General features: G+C 41.5%; 1 protein-coding gene across 1 annotated transcript in view; it reads right to left on the bottom strand.

Moving 5' to 3' along the window:
• The window catches only part of dchs1b (dachsous cadherin-related 1b), an 85243-nt gene that overhangs the window by 51301 nt on the left and 12204 nt on the right, over positions 1-21738 (bottom strand). The window contains exons 2-4 of the mRNA XM_085420716.1: positions 19476-20321; positions 19194-19391; positions 17007-17780 (exon numbers count right to left, since the gene is read on the bottom strand). Coding sequence (XP_085276842.1) covers positions 17007-17780; positions 19194-19391; positions 19476-20303 — 1800 coding nt within the window. The 5' untranslated portion in view covers positions 20304-20321. The remainder of the gene's footprint in view (positions 1-17006; positions 17781-19193; positions 19392-19475; positions 20322-21738) is intronic.

Genomic DNA, 21738 nt, shown 5'->3' with positions numbered 1-21738 from the left:
CTGTAACACTGGTGACTCAGTGGATCTCATTTAGGATTTCAGCCAAATGGTCTCTGGTGTATGTCATGCCCCAGTGATGTTAAGTCAAAAGAGTGAGAGGGAGAGACGAAAAGCTCACATGCATGCACTCTCAGATGCCCAAAAAGCTGTGCCAGACGAAGTCTTATTCATCAAATTTGACCTTGTGAAAATGAAGACTTGAGTGGAGTTCTCTAAATCACAGAGATGAAATGGCAGAGGGAAGAAGGAGCCAAATCACTTTATTACACAGTGCACAGGCTGGTTTGTATTCAAGCCATGCCTGAAACCAAAACAGATGATGTAAAAAAAAAAAAAAGAAAGAAAGAAAGAAAGAAAGAAGGTGGTTAGGAAAAATGTTCCTCCAAAAATAGGAGGACCTGTTTTGCTTTTGGAATAAATATAGATCTAACCAAGGGATACAGATTTCTCACTGACAAATTCTTTGCCAGATAATATGATTATTTGTCTATTTAAACCCAAAATGTCTCCTTAAAGCCCTGCAAAATACTCCCAGTAGGCCCTACCTATGCCTTCATTCAGAAGTACTGAATGAGCCACTGATTGGATTTCAAGCCAAGGTTCAAGTCCTCGCTCTTTTGAATGTTAAACCACTAAAAGAAGCCTCTGAATTCTAAGCTTTAATTATGTGTCTTCAGGGCTGTGCAGCAGGGGGACATTAATTAAGCTAAATGATCCTTCCTCTACAAAACACTTTGCAGCATTCACGATGGAACAAGGAGCAGAATTGCTCCTGCAGCGTGAAATATAGGTGTGCTTTGTATGGAGCTGTGGGCAGCTCCATGGGGTTCACATCCACTCCACTGTGAAAGAGAAGCAGCTGCAAGAAAGGCCAAGCTAATTTGTAAAATGGTGGATGTGTGACTGGTCTGAGGACGGGAAATGAAAAAACACTACGAAACAATCAGCCACAAAAAAAAAGGGATAACAGAAAGAGTCCACTCTATCCCATGTTTCAGTTTCCGTTTTCAAAGCCTATCCCTCCTTGCTCCGCCTTCATATTTCTCAGACACGGCTGGGATGGATGAAGCTCTTTAGTGGCACTCTGGGATTAGGCACACACATATAAACACATACAGACACGCATATGCATGCATGTCCTAAAATGTTCGCAAGTGCTACACATGCTCACACACACGCACGGGCAAGATACTGGAGGCAGCTTGTGAGGTGATTGTTACCAGATGAGGCGGGTTGTCCATCCACCCTCGCTCAGAGATAGACAAAAGATTACGCTGACTTTTCCTCATCCCCGCCTGATTGTGCGTCCGTGTGCGCATGTGGATGTACAGATGTGTGTGTGAGACAGAAAAGGGGAATTTTCAAGCACCTTCAAGTTGTTTTTTTAGGGGGAAGGGGCCTTGTATCTTAATGAATGAATGCTAAACCCCCCTTTTTCCAATGGATGAGCTGGCAGCTGGCATATGTATGTCCCATTCAAATAGAGTGACATGTTTAATTTGACAATTAAGAAAACAATGGAATCCATTTAGACACACAGTTGGAACACAGTTGGAGGCTGTGTATACTTCGTGTGTGTGCCTGTGTGTGTCCCTCATCAGTTCTTTACAGAATTGAAAAAGACAGAAGGGGAAGTATTGTGGATGCAGTAGCCTAAAAAGCTGCAGTAAACCTGGACTGTCAGTTTAGATAAGCAAGAAAAGAAAAGAATCTATGAGTAAAAGCAGGCAAGACCAAAAAGCAAATTTATTTTTCTAATTCTAACCACTGGGTCTGAGCTGCTGCTGCTCTACCAGTCAATGGGGTGCATGCATGGACTATTTATTGTTGTGGAAAGCAAAGTACTCATTACCTCAGTTTACCTCAAAGCAGCAGCAGACCACAGCGATTTAAAGGTGATGTAAATAACGCCAGCGCGTGCTGTTTCTTTACAGCTGGCTGAGAATCATTAACCTCACATTATGTCACACTTCAGGTGCTGAGAAAGCAAGCTGGGGTTTTACTCATAGACACACGTAGTCTGCCCAGCAAGTGTGCGGTGAAATTATGTTACCCATAATCGCACACAAAACACAGGAAAAGTCCTACGTAAGTAGTTTCCTACAAGCTAAATAAAAAAGACTTCGCTATTTCTGAAACGGCTCGAGTTAACTGTGAAGATTTAAGTACGTGTTTTTGCATATTCCAGGATATGAGGAACCACTAACTCATCTGAAGTGACCCCCCCATTTTGGCTCGACACCGCTTATCAGAAGATACAGACGGGTACCCCCCCATGCCTAATTCCTTCTGTCTCACCCTCTTTCTCCCCTTCCTCTACCACCTCCTCTCTTTTTCTTCCCTGTGGTCCTGAGAGTCCTGTTACCATGGTTACGGCTGAACGATGGCTCCAACCCTTTGAAAGCCACACACACATGCACACTTGCACATGCTATCTGTATGAAGTAATGGCAACCATCCTTCACGTGGCTGAGTGTTCGTACGAAGTCCGTCTGCCTGCTCCTCTCTGTGCCCAGTTACAATAACATGACCCCCTCTCCCCTTGACAGAGATGAAAAATATCACCGGGCAGAAGATTCATATACATGCACAAGAGAGCCTATGCTACAGTCATTCTCAGCTAGTTGTTAAAATTTGCAAAGACAAAGTCCTCTGCAGCTATTATCCTCTAATGATAACATCTAGTGCATCCTTGTGCCATTTTGGGATACCACTCTCAGTTCAGAAGTGCAGTGGAAAAGATAATAAAGTGAGTGACAGTCGACTTGAACATGAACAAGACTGAGATTGAAATATTTGTCTTCTTTCACTTTCCCTGCATGGCTCCCCTATCCACTACCCGTCTGCTCCACATCCAATCCTCCACTGCACTGCTCTGCTTCTTGATAAATATGTGCTTAAACGTGTCTGCAAGGAAGGTAGACCACAGACAAATAGCCTCCTTCAAGGGTACTGAGACAGATAGAGGTGAAAGCATGCACACAAACACGCACGCACACACACAGATACGAGCAATGGTGATGAATCGCTTTGGCCCCACCTCCCCTGTCCTCTTTCTACTTCTCTCATTGTCATGGTAACCATCAGCACCTCTACTGCATCCTGCATTCATGCTTTCACACCAGCCATCCTTTTCATCAGATTTTTTTTTCCTTATCCTCACTCCTTGTCTGAAATCTGCTGAGTTGCGTTCCTTTCAAAGCCTTTTATTTCTTTACTATGAATCATCCACCTTTTCATTAGGTGTTCACACAAAAACAGTACATGTGTTGTATATTTCATATAATACTATAATAATGTTCCACAAAGACCTTTTGTGAAGCTTTTCTTGTATGCTTGGACCAACTAGAGTTGTGCAGTGAAAGTGCTCCTTAGGAAACTGGATTTTTTTTTTAACTTAATGGCTTTGCCATTGTACCTCTCAGCCATGCTCACACTACATCTGTCTTATGTAGCATCAATCAGCATCAAAGGCAGCTGAGCTGAAATTGTGATGTGACCTATTATGTCAGTTACTCCCTAATTTGCTTCATGATGATTCAATTCAAGGCCCACATTGGGTTCTACAATGACGTATAACCAACCCTCATTGTCAGAGAGGGAAAACAGCTCCATTTTGACATAGGGTGTCTATATCGTGACACACCAGGCCTCCTTCCAAACTTGTCATATATGAGCATTTGTAAAGGAACTTGGCCTTCACATCAAAATGAACTGAGTAAGAATCACTTTTTAGTGTGCTGGGTTAATGCTGTCAAGGGGCACATTTTTATCAAAATCACAAATCTTTTCCAAAACCAACAACAAGCAGCTGTGAGTGCCTGAAGCTAAAGAGCTAGATAAAGGGAAAAGGGAAAAGCAAGTGAACCAGTGCCACCCTTTCAACCTCCAAATGCAAATTTACTCTTTAAAAAAGGACCTTTGACATTTGCTGCCACATCCAAACAAGGGAAACCAATAAAAAGGTGAAAAGGACAATTAAAAGGCTACAAAGGCTGAAATTTTGAATCTTCTCTTTTAATTTAGATTATTATTCAGCTTCAAGATTTTACACTCACTAATCCAAATGCGTTAACTCCCTTATGTGCACATTAGACACAAATAAAATTATCATATTGTAAGATAAGGTGCCAAATTTTGCATTTTATCAGCAGGCTTCACTGAAATGTTTATATTGTGTTATGTGTTATCGCCAAAATAAACATCACCTGCACTGCACTTCCTGTGATCTTGGACTCTTGATCTGTATGACTTGAAAGAGCTGTTCTTTAGATAAGAAACAAAGCCTTGAGAGAAGAAAATATCCTTTCAATGGATTCGCATTAGCCCTTGTATCCGGTATTAGAGGCGCAGATCTGGCACTCTGAGATCCTTGCAATCAAGCAGCTCCTCTGTAATCGTCCCCTGGAGCAGGGCACAAAATACTCTTTACAGCCTGCCAGCGGTGTGGGTGTTTACCAGAATGCACATGACTGCAGGGAAGCGTGTATGCATGGGTATACATAAAAGTGTGTGAGTCTGTATGTAGTTTGTGTATGTGAACACCACTTGACAGCATCAGAAATCACTTTCAGCTTTCTAAATTGATATTCCCCTACAGAGAGCTGGACGCCGGCCAAGAGACCAGCGTCCCTGACTGCTGGGGACAGAGAAAGAGACTGCATCACCAACAGGAACGCTCTCCCTCTTTTACCAGTCTAGACTGGAAATAGTTTTTTATAATCATATACAAATACAACTGCAGACTTTCTCTATTTTCACGCCTTGTATGTTCTACAAACCACGTGATTTAAAATATCTGGCTCGCCTGCCGACCATGATTCAGTCCTTGCATTCATTTGCTCTGAATGATGTTTAAAAAGGGCTTTAAAATCTATTTCTTTGCATTTTTTTTTCAAAAGAGATGTACACTATTTCTGACATCTGGCTCTTTCATGGCTACAAACCAAAGCCATTTTTCTTCCTTTCTGTGTGAAAATGAATGAGTGGGATATCGGATTGAATAAAGCTATATCTCATTTCATCTTCCAACCATCCAACTGTTCCTGCCTGCCACAACAGTCCCGCTCTGCTGAGCCGTGATGTGAAAACATTACGCTGTGCTGAGTGACAGCAGCTAAGACACCAGATGTCGACATCTAAAGTCGGCCGGTGCGACTCCTTGTTACTTTTCCTTTTGTCAGTTCCTTTGATCATGAAACAGAAATTTCTTTAGCATATTGTGTAAAAATTCTAACTTTTCTGTCATTTAATTGTTTATCCATTACTTAATTACCCTGGCGTAGTAACGGGTGGGAGTGTTCAAAGTCTTTATGCACTCCTTCACATTTTCCAAAGCAGTCTGGTGTGCCAGAGTCTGTCAGGCCGAATTTGACCCCCAGGCCTAATGTTTGACATCCCTGGTTTACAGTAATACACACCTCATCTACCAGTTTTTTTAGATAGTACAGTTTGGCTTGAAAACATCATCCAGAGGCACTTTTACTGCTAAATTCCATATGACGGACATGTTATTTGAAAAAAGGGGGTGTTTTTTTCCAAGAACCTCCTAAACTGTACAACACATACCAGGGTGTGTTAGGCCAGAGTAAATCTAATCCAAAACCACAAAACTGTATTTTGTCTACATGCAGCAGAAATGTTGGTTATTGTAAATTGACATTAAATCTAACACATCCTTGCTTTAAAAGTGAAATCACTTACAGCAGCGAGACAAAACCTGGGCCAAAGCAGAGGATTTACCTAAGCTCAGCCAGCACCTATCGCCTAAGCCAAACGCCTGTAAATGTACTCGAGGTTAAAACATCACACACCGACTACTGTTTCTTGTCAAAAAGATTCATCTCGGAGTCCTTACGCGATTCCAACACTAACACCTTATGCATCATCTAACTTCTGTCGTGGACTTTGTAATTGCTAGACTTTTAATAAATTGCAACATGGGAATACTGACAGGCAAAGTGACAGGAGAGATGAAGGAACAATAGACCACCCCGAAGCAGCTAAAATGTGGGTTGAATTTTGAAATGCAGCCTGCAGAAGAAGATGTTTAAAGTTTTTAGACAAAGCGTGTCTCAACGAATCCTTCACATGACTTGGTTTCTATCACACAGCTGTTCCATCTGGTTGTTGACGGCCCAAAAACACTTCTGTTGTGTTTTGAGAGATTTTGTTTTTTTCTACTTCCAGTCTTTTCTTTTTTCTATTTCTTTTGTGTTTGATTTCACTTCTGTTGTACTTTTTTCTATTTGCTGTTGCTGTCTTTAGTTTGCAGTTCGTTAGTTTGCACCGTAGTTATGCTGTACAATAAACCCATACATATGGCACAGTGAGTTTATATCTGCACGTATGTTTTATATTTGTTAAAAGTATGTAATAACTAAGTAACAAAGTTCAAAGAGGAAGCTTAGTGTACATATATATACTTATCAGTCCCAACTAATCACAAATAGCTAGGAGAAACATCCCAAACAAGAGCTCAGAAGTCTTGTGGGGGTTAAAGATATTTTGTAAATGTTGATATTTGAAGCTTTTTTTTTTAATATTCCATCGAGGGCTTATTCACAACAACACTGATTTGGTCTAAAACTATAAGACCACCATCCATGAGGGATACATTTAGAGAGGGGACATTAAAGTCTGCCATAAGCACACTGTTGCCTTTGAAACAGTTTAATTCATGCCTCAGTACTTTTTTCATTTAAAAGGAAAAACGATAGGGAACATTATTCCTCATCTTAAGGCTGCGATTTGAATTGAGGTTCTGCTTGTCCTACATTGACGGGTTCACAGAGTGCACTAGGCTGCAGTGCAGAAAAACATCACCAACTCTGAACTCTGAAGATGGGACGTCTTCTGCTGATGGAGGAAAATTAATCATCAAACTCCATAAATCAAATTTCCTCGTGTTTACTGATTTTCTCTTCCAACCTTTCTGATCATTCCTCATTGAACCATTAGTCGTCATCACTCTTTCACTCATTCCTGTCCATTCGCGCTCGCAATTGAAGATTTGCACAGTTAATCCAAACAGATCACAGCAGTTGCCCATACAAACAGTAAAGCTATTTCCACTCGTGTAGTGCTTCCAGCCCTGTCTGACAGACCGCAGCCAGCAACCACAAACACTATGCATGTTCACATGTACAGAGGCTGACAGTGGAAATAACTCTTCCACTCACTGTGGTTTCTATCCTTAGAGCCCATGCTTTATGGTTTCATCATATGCTCCTTTTCTTTTTTCTTTTTTTTTGCACATGCATTTTTCACTTAAAAAATAATTATTAGCTCTTTATCTAATTACAGCTATACAAAAGCAGCACAGAGTATGTGCATATAAAGTACCTCATTTCTGTATAGTTCAGGAACACCAGACAGGAGTTGAAAAAGAGGGAGAAAAAGCCAGTAACGGAGGTTAGTGTGGGCAGGTGAGAAATAGTAAAAGATCTCCTGTAAAAGATTCCACTATAGGGGAGTGGAAACTTTTTCCCACTCTTTTTGATGCCGCTCAAACCTTTAATAGTCATCTCATGGTGAGAGCCATCCTTATAAAAACTGAAATCGGATGAAAAGACGATATAAGGTGCATGCATGACAGACGTGATGTGGACCATGCTGGATATAAAACCCATTTTACTGATGAGTGAGATTTCCGTGCTATCACATAGACTAAGCAAAACCAGCCACGTTGTGTAATGTTGGTTTTTCAAAGCACTATATCTGGAATACTAATATTCCCCCTCTCTGCTACTCTGAGCATCTCTCCATATTTGAGCTCCTGAGGTGAGAAGGAAGTAGAAGAGGACAACAAATATCTACATATGTACACTATAACATATACGCAGACAACAAACTGCCCAACTAATGCGAAAAAGACAACAAGGCAAACTGGATTACACAAATTAAATCATCCATATATGACACAAACAAAGCCCTCAGAGAGAAAAATCATGGTCACACCCAACTGGGACTTCAATCTAAAATCTATCCCTCTGTAAAGCCGACAGAAACTGATATACTGGGAAACAAGCACTCATACTGCCCTTCTCCCCTAACTTATTGACCACCTGCTGTTCCAAACTGCAGAACCCCCTCCCAAAGCAAATATGACATAAAGATACACAGGAAGCATGCTAATTTACACCAACTCTACTCAGTGTGTCATGAAATTAGATTAGTGTGACCTAATGAACCTGCTGCTCACGTGCGTTTGTGCCCTTTTCTGTCACTTTGTATATGTGTGTGGCTGGGTTTTTTCCCTTTCCCTCTCAAACTCCACTGTCGGGTAGAGAAAAGGCAGATTCAACCAATAACAGATGTGACAGCAACAAAATGGATGCTCAGAGACAAAGTATGGACAAAAAACATTGCACAAAGGAAACACAAAGCACGAGCTGCCCAGGAGAACTGGAATAAGGAGATAGTCCTAAGAGAGATAAAGAAATCGTGCATCTGAGTGTGAGTGTGGCTGCAGTTTTCTCTGTGTTCTGTATGGAGGATCCAGTGCCTGCAGATGTTTGATATCGGCCTGTTCACCAGACGACGGGAGCTATCTCGACTGTTTTCTTGCTAAAGCTGAATGCCTCTACCTTGTCTGTTTCAGACTGCTGATAGAAACCCTCTGCACTAAAGATAAGCTTCACATTTTACCATTGTGTCATGTATACCCCTTCATCCATTGCAGAGACGATAAAATGGTATATGTTCAAGAACCCCTCTGTCATTTGAAAGACGAGTCAAGTATTGTTGAAATATTTGAAACATTGGAAAACATCATAACAACCAGCTGACAGTGTGAGAGAAGCTGCCCTTTCTCACACGTAGCACACAGCAATCGATAGTCTGCTTTAATCTCGTTCTCGTTTCCCTGGAAAATACCCTTGCTGATTTAGGCCGAGACCAAGATAGAGCATGCAGGAGACAGTACACATGACATCCACTCACTAACTGTGAAGTCACCAGAGATATACCTGAGCTGTTCTCACATGAGCAAAACTGGACTTCAGACTGAACTTAGACTGAGAAGCTGACAGGTTAAAGACTGTTTTAACTCCCAGATGGCTAATTCAGGAATTCACATTCTTGCATGCTCCTCTTTCGGGTAACCTCTAGAACAGTTCATGGCAGCAAGATGCGCGTGTTTGTGTGAAAACACCTTTTGGTTAGATCCAGTGTATCCACGCCAGAAAAGAAAAGTGAAAGGAAGTAGTCACTACCAGATGAGATGAATGCAAGAAAGAGAAAGCAGTCAGATTGGAGAGAGACAGAAAAAAGGGGTGAAAGAAGAAAAGCCCTCACTGCCATATGGTACAGAGCATTGGGCTTAATGAGGCGTGAGGCCATCCCCTCCACAGAGGCACTGGCCAGTGAGATCACACATGAATGAATACTCTGATAGGTTTACAACACAGCATATGCCAACAACTTGTGATATGGAATCAAACTAATGCTTGCATAAAAACAAAAAGAGAGAGAAAAATGAAAGCGTTCTGATAAGATTTCAACATTTTCAATCTGATTACAACCGAAAATATTCTAGCAGAAAGAGATACTGTCGAGATCAGAGGAAAATCTGAGGCTCTGAAGCTGTGCCACCATCAAATAGAGAACCACTTTAAATGGGCAGGGTTTACATTGTTAGGTTATATAGTGCAAGTCTTGTTATATGCATCACTTCCACTTCCTCTATATAACAGCAAGAGTGTTTTATATAAACAGCTCCTGAAGTTCTTAGGAGGCTTAGGGTTGTCCATATCAAATCCCAGGAGCAGCATATATGCACTGTGAGGCCTCTCACCTGTAAATGCAAGAGGAGGAAGAAGAAGAACAGCACTTATCCATGTATAGGACCAAATTTATGATGGACTTAAAAATGCTGCCTGCTCAGTTAACTGAAAATAGGGCCTTAAAAAACCCTCACAGCTCACAGATTTGCTTCTGCATGTAGTCCAATGCATCTATGCATTGAAAAGGTTAAATTGGACCATATCCCATCAAAGCTCAGCTCCACTTCCTGACATCCAAATCACACCCTGCTGGAACTGCTGGAGACATTTCCTTCATTACCACAGCACTACCAACTTGCACACATATCTTAAAATCTCCTTTTGGACACAATGTGGTCAGGATTCATTAAAAATGCCTCACCGAGTTGCTGAAAGGTACATAAAATACACAAACGAGGAAAAATGAGATGCTTTCACCAGCAGCATCCTGCTTAGTTACATTTCCTTTATACATCTGAATCAGAAATATCACTAATGCCGGGTAAAAGGAAAGAATATCGTTTTGGGTAATATAATAATAAACTTTATTTATAAAGCACACTTAAAAACCAAGGGTATGCCAAGGTGCTTAACAAGTAAGATAGAGAATAGGAGGAGGATAATAAAAATAGAAATAGGACCAAAGCAAGTACTAAATACGCAAGCAGATAACTGTCACTGATACGAAGCAACAGGTACAGAGCAAACAAGAATTTAAATGAGCATAAAAGTGCATGATATAAAATCATAAAAGAAATATTAACTAGAGGGAAAGGCAAGATTGAATAAGTGGGTTTTTAATCGTGATTTGAACAGTGCAATGGAATCAGATGCGCGGAGGTCGAGAGGAAGGGCATTCCACAGTACCGGGGCAGCCAGAGCAAACGCACGGTCACCCCGGGACTTCAGTCGAGATCTGGGTTGGGTCAGAAGTAGTTGAGTGGCAGATCTGAGTGTTCTAGCAGGAGTATGTGGTTTGAGAAGTTCACTAAGATAACTTGGCGCTAATTTATTAATAGTTTTGAAAGTAAGGAGTAATATTTTAAATTGAATACGGTACTTTATGGGCAGCCAATGCAGGCTAGCTAGGACAGGAGTAATATGGCAAAATTTCCTGGTACCAGTCAAAAGGCGGGCTGCTGCATTTTGGACAGTTTGCAATCTAAGAAGAAGAGAAGAGGGAAGACCATAGTACAAGGAGTTACAATAATCCAACCTGGAGGTCACAAAAGCGTGAATAAGCCGCTCCAGGTCCTCATGCGGAACATAATGCCTAGCCTTAGAGATAAGGTGCAGTTGGTGGAAGCTAGATCTCACTACAGCAGACACTTGCTTATGCTTAATATAATAAAATCACATAGAATCACATTAGATCTACTCTCCATTCGAGAAACAGTCGCTACAAAAAACGTCTGCAGAAATAACACCAGCTAAATAAAACCAGAACTCTTGGATTATGACACAATTTGACACAAATCTTGCCTCTGTACACCACCACAGTGTATTTTAAACTAAACAATCAAAGTGTGATTTAAATTTTTTTGGCAAAAAACAGCATCTAAGAGTGTCAGAACCATAATCAGCTCTTTTAACTCACCCAGAGGCTCTAAGGGGACACAACAGTACTACACAATAAATTCTAACATCAGCAGGCTAGCACCTTCACAAAGGCAATACTAGCATGTCGCTGCTAAACAGGGATCATTTATAACATGATCACCATTCTAGTTTGACATATTGTTTAATTATTATGCTATTACAGCTAAGGTTGGTGTTCAGGTCATTAGATTTGTATGCATGTGGTCAAAAACCAGCGTCCTGGCAATATGAAAGCTTGACCCAGTGATACCACTGTATGAAAATTCAAAACATCAAATCACAAACTGATCCAACAAAGAATATGATTGAGTAGCATCAAATTTCAAATGACATCTATTCCATGTTTTTTCATAGAAATAAATTCTCATTTTTGGGCTATAAAGCAAGCAACACCCACAGTCGTAGGGCTGATCTTTTAAATCACAACAACTAGATGCTTTACATTTTAATTTAAAGACAACCCCAACAATCAGATGGCCCCCTATGAGCAAGCACTGATGACTGATTAGGGATGAGGGGAAGGAGAGGGGACAAAAGACACACTGTGGCAGTAATCAATCTAATATATTCTGCAAAAAGGTGTCCAACAAAAGAAACCCTTGGGGGTAGCATATAACATTTATAAAACCAGAGAACCTCCCCTGAGTTCAGACCTTAGAAAGTTATTACTACAATAATTTTAAGAAGTAAAGCCCACCTCTTTATGCCAACAGTTTACAGGCACAAGTCGAAAACCAAAATGGATTTTCTTCATGGTATCTGAGCCTCCAGTAGCAAACAGGTGACGAATTCCGAGTGAGTGTTGATGGATGTTATGAGAATAGTTCACATAGCAGACACACCATCCTGATCCCTCGTCACACACATCCTGTCAACAACGCCGGCAGCTGAGAGACGTGTGACTCGGAGAGAGAGAGGCCGAAAGAGGCAGAAATACTGTACCAGACAAAAAGCATATGAGAAGAGGGGCCAGCTGTTAACAGCATGAAACGATTCACCAACTTTTCAGTCTCGCTCGCGTCTTTGTGCAAAACCCTGCATTTGTTGTCGACTATCACCTGTTAAATGCAAATTGTGGCATGTGATGACAGCGAGCGCTGAAAACTCTTCTCTTTTTCCATTCAGCTATTGATCCAAGTAAATTCATCACACTGACAGATTAATCAAAACGCCCAAGTCACGGGCGAGAGTTTCAACAGGCGCGGGCCTTATTAAAGACCAGCTACTGCTGTGCAAGAGCAAGAGTGAGGGAAGACATCAAGCGGACAATAAATTTCATCTTCCTCACACTTTTTCAAGCTAAATAAAAAAACTATAGTGTGTTTTGAGACTGGGCTGGAAAAGGGGAATGGGCTCCAAGTGGAAGCTGTGGTTTGTTCTGGCTCTGGTTTCCATGGGGGTTAGATTCAGCGCAACACCAGCAGGAGACTGGGAGACTGGTTTGGTGTTACAGGAAGCTTATGCTGAATACCTTCCTGCCTTCAGTGAGTCACAATGTATCTCTGGAGCTATTGCTATTGGTTTATCAAATGTGATTAGTCTCAGTGTGGATGTGTGTAAGCGTTCCTTATAGAGGCTGAATAGAATTTAGCTGTGGGATCTCTGACTTTGGACTTCACAACAAAAGGGCTGATTGCTCTGACAGATAGACACACTGTGTTTGCTTAAGTGGTTTTCTGGTAGGTTCAGAAAGACTAACTCCACCTGTTAAAAGAAACCTCCCCCACCTATATGTTTTTCACTTAGTTTCGGTTACCTTCAAAGGCATGCCCATATGTGCTTGTGTGAGTTGCTGTGACAGCACAGAAAAAAGACTCCTGCCAGCTGATGGATTTGAACTCAAGAACTTCTTGGTCTCAGGTGATGGTGCAACTACCGCACAACTATGCCTCAAACAATGACCCAAACTTCTCAAGCGTGATAGGGCAATATTAAACGACAGTCACAGAGTCATATGGTGGCAACATTCAAATTACATTTTTAACAGTTTGGGGTACTGGATCCACCTGACTGACCTGAGACATCTAAAATTTATTCGGGAAAGCCTTAAGGAGTTGGTGTTACATTATTTTGTAAACTAAGTTTTCATCACAGGGCGTTACCCTACCAGCGTGTTAAATTTCGATGCTTTGTCATGAAGCACGCAATTGCTGTAATTCAAAGATATATTGTCCAGTCTGCACAAAACTTAACAGGTTTGATGAGAGTCGTGCGTCAAACACATAGTAGTAAGAAACTTTTAGAGCGCCTCAAAGTGGAAACAGGAAATGTTTTATATTGTACTGTACTGTATGCACCTCAAAGTGGTCTGAATGAACTTCAGAATATTTTGGTGTCTAAGCCTAACAAAAAGTGTCCACTTAGGAGTGACAGCGTTTTGGATTAGTGAGACTGTCATAAAATCATCATGTTCTCAGTTGCCTGAAGCCAGCAGCTCTAATTTTATAACTCGAGTTTACTAAGCAGATTTGTGTATTTGGGCTGTGGTACTAGAGCGCTTCACTGCTTTTGTAGAGCAATCCCAACAAGCCATTTCCCATCTCTTCATATAGTACATTTCCCAGAAGAGCACATCTGTGTCTGTCTGGATGAGTGTTTTTCAACAGCCCTGACCAGGAAACCACATGCTGAACATCACAGGGGAGATCACCTGCTGAAAATGAGGTCACATACACATACACAGACATACTGGATGACATACGGACATGCGCATACTCGTATATACACGCACAAAAAAAACTTGTGCTTTCCGCTTTGTTGTTTTGTTTTTAACTATCGAAGCTAATTTATCTTTTTGTTTTGAAATCATCATTTCACTTTTATTTAATTTGGACTTGATTTGCTTTATTCTTTAATCAAAGCAAAGCATCAATTCGCTGATGTCAGTTGAGGCTGTTTTGGAGCTACGACCAGAGTGTGCGTGCTACTGCTTGTGAGATTAACAGTGCCTTTCCAGCAGTCAGGTTATGCTGGAACTCAGCATGTCATTGGATTTGACAGAGGCTCTGCAAGGAACAACCCACACAGATGGGAAAAATGCTTTAACTCTGAAAAACATAAATTTTAAACGAGTAAGAAATCTGAAAGTAATCATATGCACTCAGTAGAAGTAGCAGTCATTCAGAAAGAATGATGACATGAGATCAGATGATTTCAGCGACCTTCACATGCAAATTTTTAGTTTTTAAGGACTAACTTTGCTTGCTTTTCACCACCAGTTACAATCTCCAATGTTCTCATGACCTTTACCTTCTCAGGTTGTGAACCCGATTCCGACGAATGTGTATGCCACACACTCGCACACACACAAACACACACAGCCACTTTTTAACCTCACCAGCCTGGGAAATACTTTAAGGAAGCGGAAGAAAAGGAAAGCGAGGAAACTGAGAAATAAATAACCCCTTTGTGTCGTGGCCATATAAACAGTGCAGCACATTACAGATTACTAGAGTGGCCAAACTGATAAGAAGCTTCCTACACACTGCATGTACTATATGTGTGTATGTGTAGGTGAAGAGTGAGCGAAAGCAAAATCAACCTATGGAGAAAGATGTAACGAGACAGAAACAAGGGAAAAACTGGGAGAAAACAAATGACAATGAAAATAAAGATATGACAAAACAAAAAGCAAATTGTGGGACTCAGGAAAGACTGGAAGAAAAGCAGCATATAGAACGTTCTTCATACATGTCTCCTGATAACACATTTCCTTGTTTAGATATTAAACATTAGTTGATTTCCCCCCATTTTTAAGTGTCCGAAATCCAAACTTAGCCAGCCGGGCCAGCGTAGTAATTCCAAACTCCAAACAGTGATTGCTAAATATTGTAAATATTTGTGCAATTCTGCCATTGTCTTGACTGTGCGGAGCGTGACAAATCTCACAAACGGCTAATCTGTGCCAAATAACACCGCAAGAAAATATGTAAACTGAATCCAAGCAGGCCAGCTGACCCAAATCTTGACTTTCCCACTAGCTGACAGTGTAAAAAAAAAATGATGCTAGTAAATCACAATAATTAAATGATCAGTTCAAAACAAATCTGGAACAGGATTCATTAAGCTATGATGTCAGGTCTCAGATTATTTCGTGCGCTTGTGTGTCCATGTTGCACTGGCCAAGAAAAAAGTTAACACCAGCTGCCATTATACTGAAAAACTGCAGCTCTTGTGGGGAGACTCTCGCCTGGAGTTTCTCGGCACAGATGAAGCAAGCATTGAGGAACGTGCCGGAATGACTAAATCAAACCTTATTCAATCTCTCTGGCACACTGGAAAACTACCCGTGATGTCTGGCATGGGATTAGCCTGCACCTAGTGCCAGAATAACTGCCGGCTAGGATTAGAAAGAAAAAAATCAGTAACAGTTGATTACAACTGTTGCAACAACTGGAATGAGGGTCTAGAGGGTTCATTTAGTTGGTTAAGGGATGTAATAATGCAAAAGGACAAGCTAACTGAGGACAAAGTACAGGGTTCAGACAAAATCACCGCCTGGATCTGACTGTGAAAACATTTAAAGGTTCCATCTGTGCATTTCTTGTTCTTTCTACATATCAATCCCTCTCTCCTCTGCTGTTTTACTTCATTTACATCTTATAGTCCTCATTACATTTCGTCACGTCTCATGTCTTCCCAAAGGAGCCAGCCCATATGCCAGCTTTTCCAATGCATGGTAAGTGAACCTACAAGAACATGAAACTCTACTAGTCTTTCTGGTTTTAATACGGCACCAGAGCCTTTTATTAGAATCTCAGTGGTGTTTTAGGCCCAGCAGTGAGCTATCTTAAAATTTTTGAAAAAGGGGTGGGGTGGGGGGGGTTCTGCCTCATGTCAAAGCGTTTAAAACTGGCTTGTAAAATCTGCTGGTCTGATCTGTGCACGATGCCATGTTAAGACCTTTCTGGAAGACAATCTAGCTCTCCTTTTTAATCAGGCGAGGTCCGCCTCATATATGAAAGCTGCTGAAATCGTGACGAAAACAAGACAGTTAAGCCGAAGCGAGGTACTGCACCGATACCAAGGGCTCACCCCACATTTCTGGCTAAGTTACCATGGCAATCCTACGAGGTGAGAGAGAGGACACACCAGAAGAGAGTAAATCTCCTCAAAGGAGCTTCAGGAATTCAGGTAAAGACTCCCTCCCTGCTTTTCTTTTTCTTCTTTCTGTTAGATATAGTTTCCCTTTAAATGAGATCATTGAATATCCCAGACTTTATGAATCACATCACAATGTGTCAGTGCTTCCAAGTGCCCCATCCATTGTGAAGCAGGATTTTGAGACTGCTTTTCACTTCAGACGTGACTTTGATTTCCAGACCACTTTATATTGATGTATAAATCAGGCCTTTGCCAGGGGAGTAATCATAGTGGGTTTTACGGGGAGTGTGTTTGTGAAAAGAGAGAGGGAATAAAGAGATGAGAGGACTGGGAAGACAGTGAATACTAGGTTTTGGCTGCGTAAGTAGGACAATAGTTTTGTGTTCAACACACTGCAAGATAGAGCTCTCAAAGAATTAAAAATGTCAGTTCCTCTACAAAATGAAGACAAGTAGAGAGAAAAATAGATAAAAGATTTATAAGTTAGAAGGAGAAGCAAAAGGCTGAAGAGAAAACTTTCTCTGTCAGGGTTTCTCCTACCTCTAAGAAGCAAGTCCCCGCTGGGGTGTTTTCCTTGATGGAGGTATTGTAGAAGTTGCTGGAGAACACCGGCGTGTTGTCATTAACATCCTGCAGCACAATGTCCACTTTCGCTGTCGATGACAGCGGCGGGCGTCCGCTATCCATCGCAACCACAGTCACACTAGGCGCTGGCTCTGATTCAAAATCCAGAGCAGTTGCTGTGGTAATGATCCCAGTAACTGGATCGATCGAAAACCAATCAGAGTGAGAGTTTTTGCCCTTTAGCAGGCTATATCGCACATCCCCATTGGGGCCCTGGTCCTTGTCCCTGGCAGTAACCTGAAGAACAAAGGATCCAGGATACACAACCTCAGGAATGGTTTGTCTGTACGCCTGCTGGTCAAACAGAGGGGGGTTGTCATTGACATCAGTCACCTGGATGGTGAAAGAGGACTCTGCTCTGAGCGGGGGTGTGCCAGAATCTGTGGCCATCACCCTCAGGTCATACGAATCCCGCTCTTCTCTGTCCAAGACCTGGTCAACATATATAAGGTAAATGATACTGTCCTTGGTTGTAAGAGCAAACTTCCCATCACCACCCTCAAGAGACACATTGACGTTGGCGTACTCTCCATAATCTGGGTCGGTGACAGATATCCGAGCTACATATTGGCCAGGCTGGGCTCCTTCTGAGATTCTTGGAGAACCATCCTCACTGAGGAAGATGATGGTCATAGTAGGCTGATTATCATTGTAGTCACGGACATGAATAGTCACAAATGCATTGGTCACCTGTGAAAACAAGTTATAGGATTTAGATAATTCTTCTACTGGGAATTCATCAGCGCAGCACAAGTTCTTCACATTCATTATATTAGTTTGTACTGTTGGTATGCTTAAATCGACTATTTAAGACTAATTTAGGCTAAACATGTTAGTGGTCAGGAAAACAAGCTCCAGCAACACTTCATCATGTCACCACGTGTTGACACTGATGAAGGCTACAGACTGAAATGTGTTGGTCAAGCAATAAAGTTGTTCTTCATACTAGAGGTGCTACTAGGCCTACAGTCACTCTTCTAAACCAAAGTGATGGAAAAACAAATTAGCTTTGACCTGATGTGTCATGGTCCTGGGTCTTTTGACCCAGTGTTTTAAGTTTGAGTTTATTTTGTTCATTAGGTTATGTAAGTTCATTTGGTTATTAGACTCCTTGTGTTTTCTTCCCCTGTATTTAAGCTTCCCCTCACCCTTCGTGTTTCATGCTGCGTGTCTTATGTTATCAAGTTTGTATTATTATGCCTAAGTGTTTCTAGTTCTTATTATTTCCCCCTCCGTTTCCGACCATGTTAAATCTCCCCTGCTCTTCATGCGTTTCATGTCTGTGTCTTACGTTGTCAAGTTCTGGTTGTCGTGTCTACGTCTGCATGTTTCCTGTTTTATTTTGAAAAGGGGTCTTGTGTTCTGTGCTCATGCGGTTAGTTTTACTCTTGCCTGTGCATCATTATGTTTATCCTAGTCAGCTGTTTCCTCATGTGTCTCCACTTCCCCTAATCACCTCCTGTGTATTTAAGTCCTCTGTTTTCAGTGTGTGATTGTCAGGTCGTCTGTTGTCCACGCCATGTTTCCTATGCCATGCTTCCAAGTTTCTTGTCTAGGTTTTTCTTATTGTTTGTTTAGATTTCCCAGTTTAGGTTTGTGTTAATTTTGCTTCAGTTTGCCTTGCCCTTTGTTTGTACCTTTTCTACCAGCCATATTAAACGGCTCGCCTTTGTTAACATTTCAAGTTCTGTTCCCTGTTCCTTGGAGTCTGCGTTTTGGGTCCTTTTCTCAATTCATACAGTCTGCCCTCGCCAGACTGTGACATGATGATGGTGATAGAGGAAACTCAGGGGATCACAAATCCTGAAACAGACTAGATAGCAATGCCATACAATATTTGTCTTAAAAAAGGTGAAACCAACCACAATGTGTCACTAACATTCATCGTCTGGGAACCACAAAATTGAATGGAACCAGCGAGGAATCCATGTCTAGATAATAATGAATTTGGACCATCAGTATCAATCAATAGGATTCGTGCTCTTTGCGGCTCATTAGCAATTTCTATCTAATATAAGTATATAATACGATATGCTACAACCTATTAAACACACTGCACGGCTTTGTTAATGCACTATAATGAAGGGGCCACAATGCAGTTACCTCAGGGTGGCTGGCATTATCCCTGGCCTGGACCACCAGTTCATGAACCCTCTTAAGCTCATAGTCCAGGGGTTTATTCAGAGTGATGACCCCAGACTTTACATCAATGACAAAGTAGCATTCAGGGTCACTCTGACGTCGGTTGATTTCATAAAGCACCAACCCATTATCACCTTCATCCTCATCTGTGGCAAACACCTGCACAGACAGCAAAAACAAAATCCTGATGAATGTGGAGTCAAAAACATTATTTTAGAACCAAATTAGAGCACAAAAACTAACCTGAAGGATACTGCTTCCCTGCGGGAGACTTTCAGAGATAATAGAGTGGTATCTGCTTTGATTGAAGACTGGCGCGTGGTCATTTATGTCAGTCACAGTCACCTCCAGGGTCATAGATCCCATCTTCCTAGGTGAGCCCCCGTCAAAAGCCTCTATTACCAGGGTGTACGATGAGCGTTTTTCCCTGTCAAGCAGTCCATTGACTACCAGGTCTAGATATAGCACCTTGTTAGCACCTCTCTTGGTCTCAAGTTTGAATGTCTGGCCTACATTGCCCTCACGAATAGCATAGCCTTGGGTGGTCAGCTGGTCCTTGTCTGCATCGGTCGCTGGCTCCAGAGAAAACCTTGTGCCCACAGCTGTGTGCTCAGGGATCTTAAGAACAGCACTCTTTTTTGGGAACACAGGTGCGTGGTCATTGATGTCGTTGACAGTGATTGACACTTCAATAGTGACCCCGGTCATTGTAACAGCAATGAAGCTATAGTGGTCCCTCTGTTCACGATCCAGACGGCGTGCAGTGGTAATGATGCCTGTGGTCTCGTCAATATTGAGGTCATTGCTGACACCTGTGCTTTCGTGGTCCGAGATGAAATAAAGACTTGCAGTTTCACCAGGCGGTAACCCAGCACTGATGTCCCCAACAATGGTCCCTGCCGGTTGCTCTTCATCCAGCTGGAGTTCTAGTGCACCGAGAACAGTTGTTGTCTGGACCAGAACAAGGATGACACAGAAATAAAAATAGACCTTCTGATGCCAAAGACGTGAGCGCACACAGGGTTCACTGACCCAAAACCTCCCTCTTGACCCTTTACTTGTTATCGGCATGGCTGGGTTCTAAAACTCCTGGAAGAAAAGAAGAGAGGGAAGACAATATTAGCCACAAAAATATGACTTTTTAAAAGTGCAGGTATATTTTATGAAACCTGAATTGAGCAAGTGTACAGCGCTTTTCATTCGCTATTGAAAATTCCCTCTTGAAAATTCGCTGTTTTGCATGAAACAAAAAGAGAATGTTCATCTCTTTTTTATTTTCACTGAGTATGTATCTTAAATCCCCGCATGACAAGGTGCTAACACATTTATAGTGGTATAGAACAGATATTAAAGACACTGCCTGATGAATTTCAGCTTTTTCCCCATAAAATAGATATATATAACATTTTAGACAGAAGTTTCCAGCTGGATCTGGAAGCACTGAAAGAGCATGACAATGGACGTCTGAGTCTGTCCAGGATCCACAGTGGGTGGACCAAACTGAGGACAGTCATAACTTATAATTATCCACAGGATAACAACTTTTATCCACTCTGTGACAATATCTTAAAGTGGGCAGAACATAACACACTGGGAATTAAGATCTGTTTGTCAAATATTTTATAGATAACACAGATCAGAACAGCAAATGCTTACAATAACGCAGAAAGCCTGGGAAAGTATGCCTATAGCTTAGCCTCTTAGCCTCTCTGGTTCCCCAAACTTTAAATCATGCACGCTTCCATAAAGTATCCTCCTCATGCTAATGCCAAATCAATGGAAGTAATGATGAACAACTGTCCACAAACCCCTGCAGAGTCACACGCTTCTTGCTAGCAACTGTTTATGCTTAGCCTCTTGTGCCAGAAAGCGGTATGGTGACATGTCGACAGCAGGAACCTTAATCACAAGATTTTCGAAGTCAAACTAAAACTCACCTGACAGTGTTTTAAGCTAACCTGCGGCATAACCACCATCTGGTTCTTCCAGCAAGTTAAAACAAACACCAATAATTATCTGCAAATGGAAACTGACCCAGTTTTGACACATACTTTTGCATACTAGCATAAAATCCTGGAAATACGCTCATAAATGTTCTGGCAAGTTTAACCGAACAAGTTTAACTGGACTCTCACGAGATAGATGCACGTTTTACCCCTTGGCGAAGTCTACAAATATTTAGATTACTTTCAAAATGAGACCAATTGTTTATGCACGTTTCACTCGTATTTATAAGGGAAGATTTATTGAGCATATAACTCTTCAAAACATCCTGCAATGAGGAGAACCGTCCAGCCCTGACACAACTCATTCATCACACTTTTGAGACCAGAGAGATGATGCTTTAACAATATTCTACGGCGATCTGAACATTAATGCCTAAACTCTCTGCAATGTGAATGATTCCTGCCCCTGTTGCTGTTAAATTATCAAAACTATAAATGTGCGATGCAGGCAAAAGGCCAGTAGCAAACTAGAGACAAGTTTTCAATGGCGGGCGGTGGCC

Source organism: Rhamphochromis longiceps, linkage group LG10 (genome assembly GCF_057381845.1).
Source record: "Rhamphochromis longiceps isolate RC_006_pf linkage group LG10, R_longiceps_female_GT1.1, whole genome shotgun sequence".
Classification (NCBI taxonomy): domain Eukaryota; kingdom Metazoa; phylum Chordata; class Actinopteri; order Cichliformes; family Cichlidae; genus Rhamphochromis; species Rhamphochromis longiceps.
This window is presented reverse-complemented; position numbering and strand designations above follow the sequence as displayed.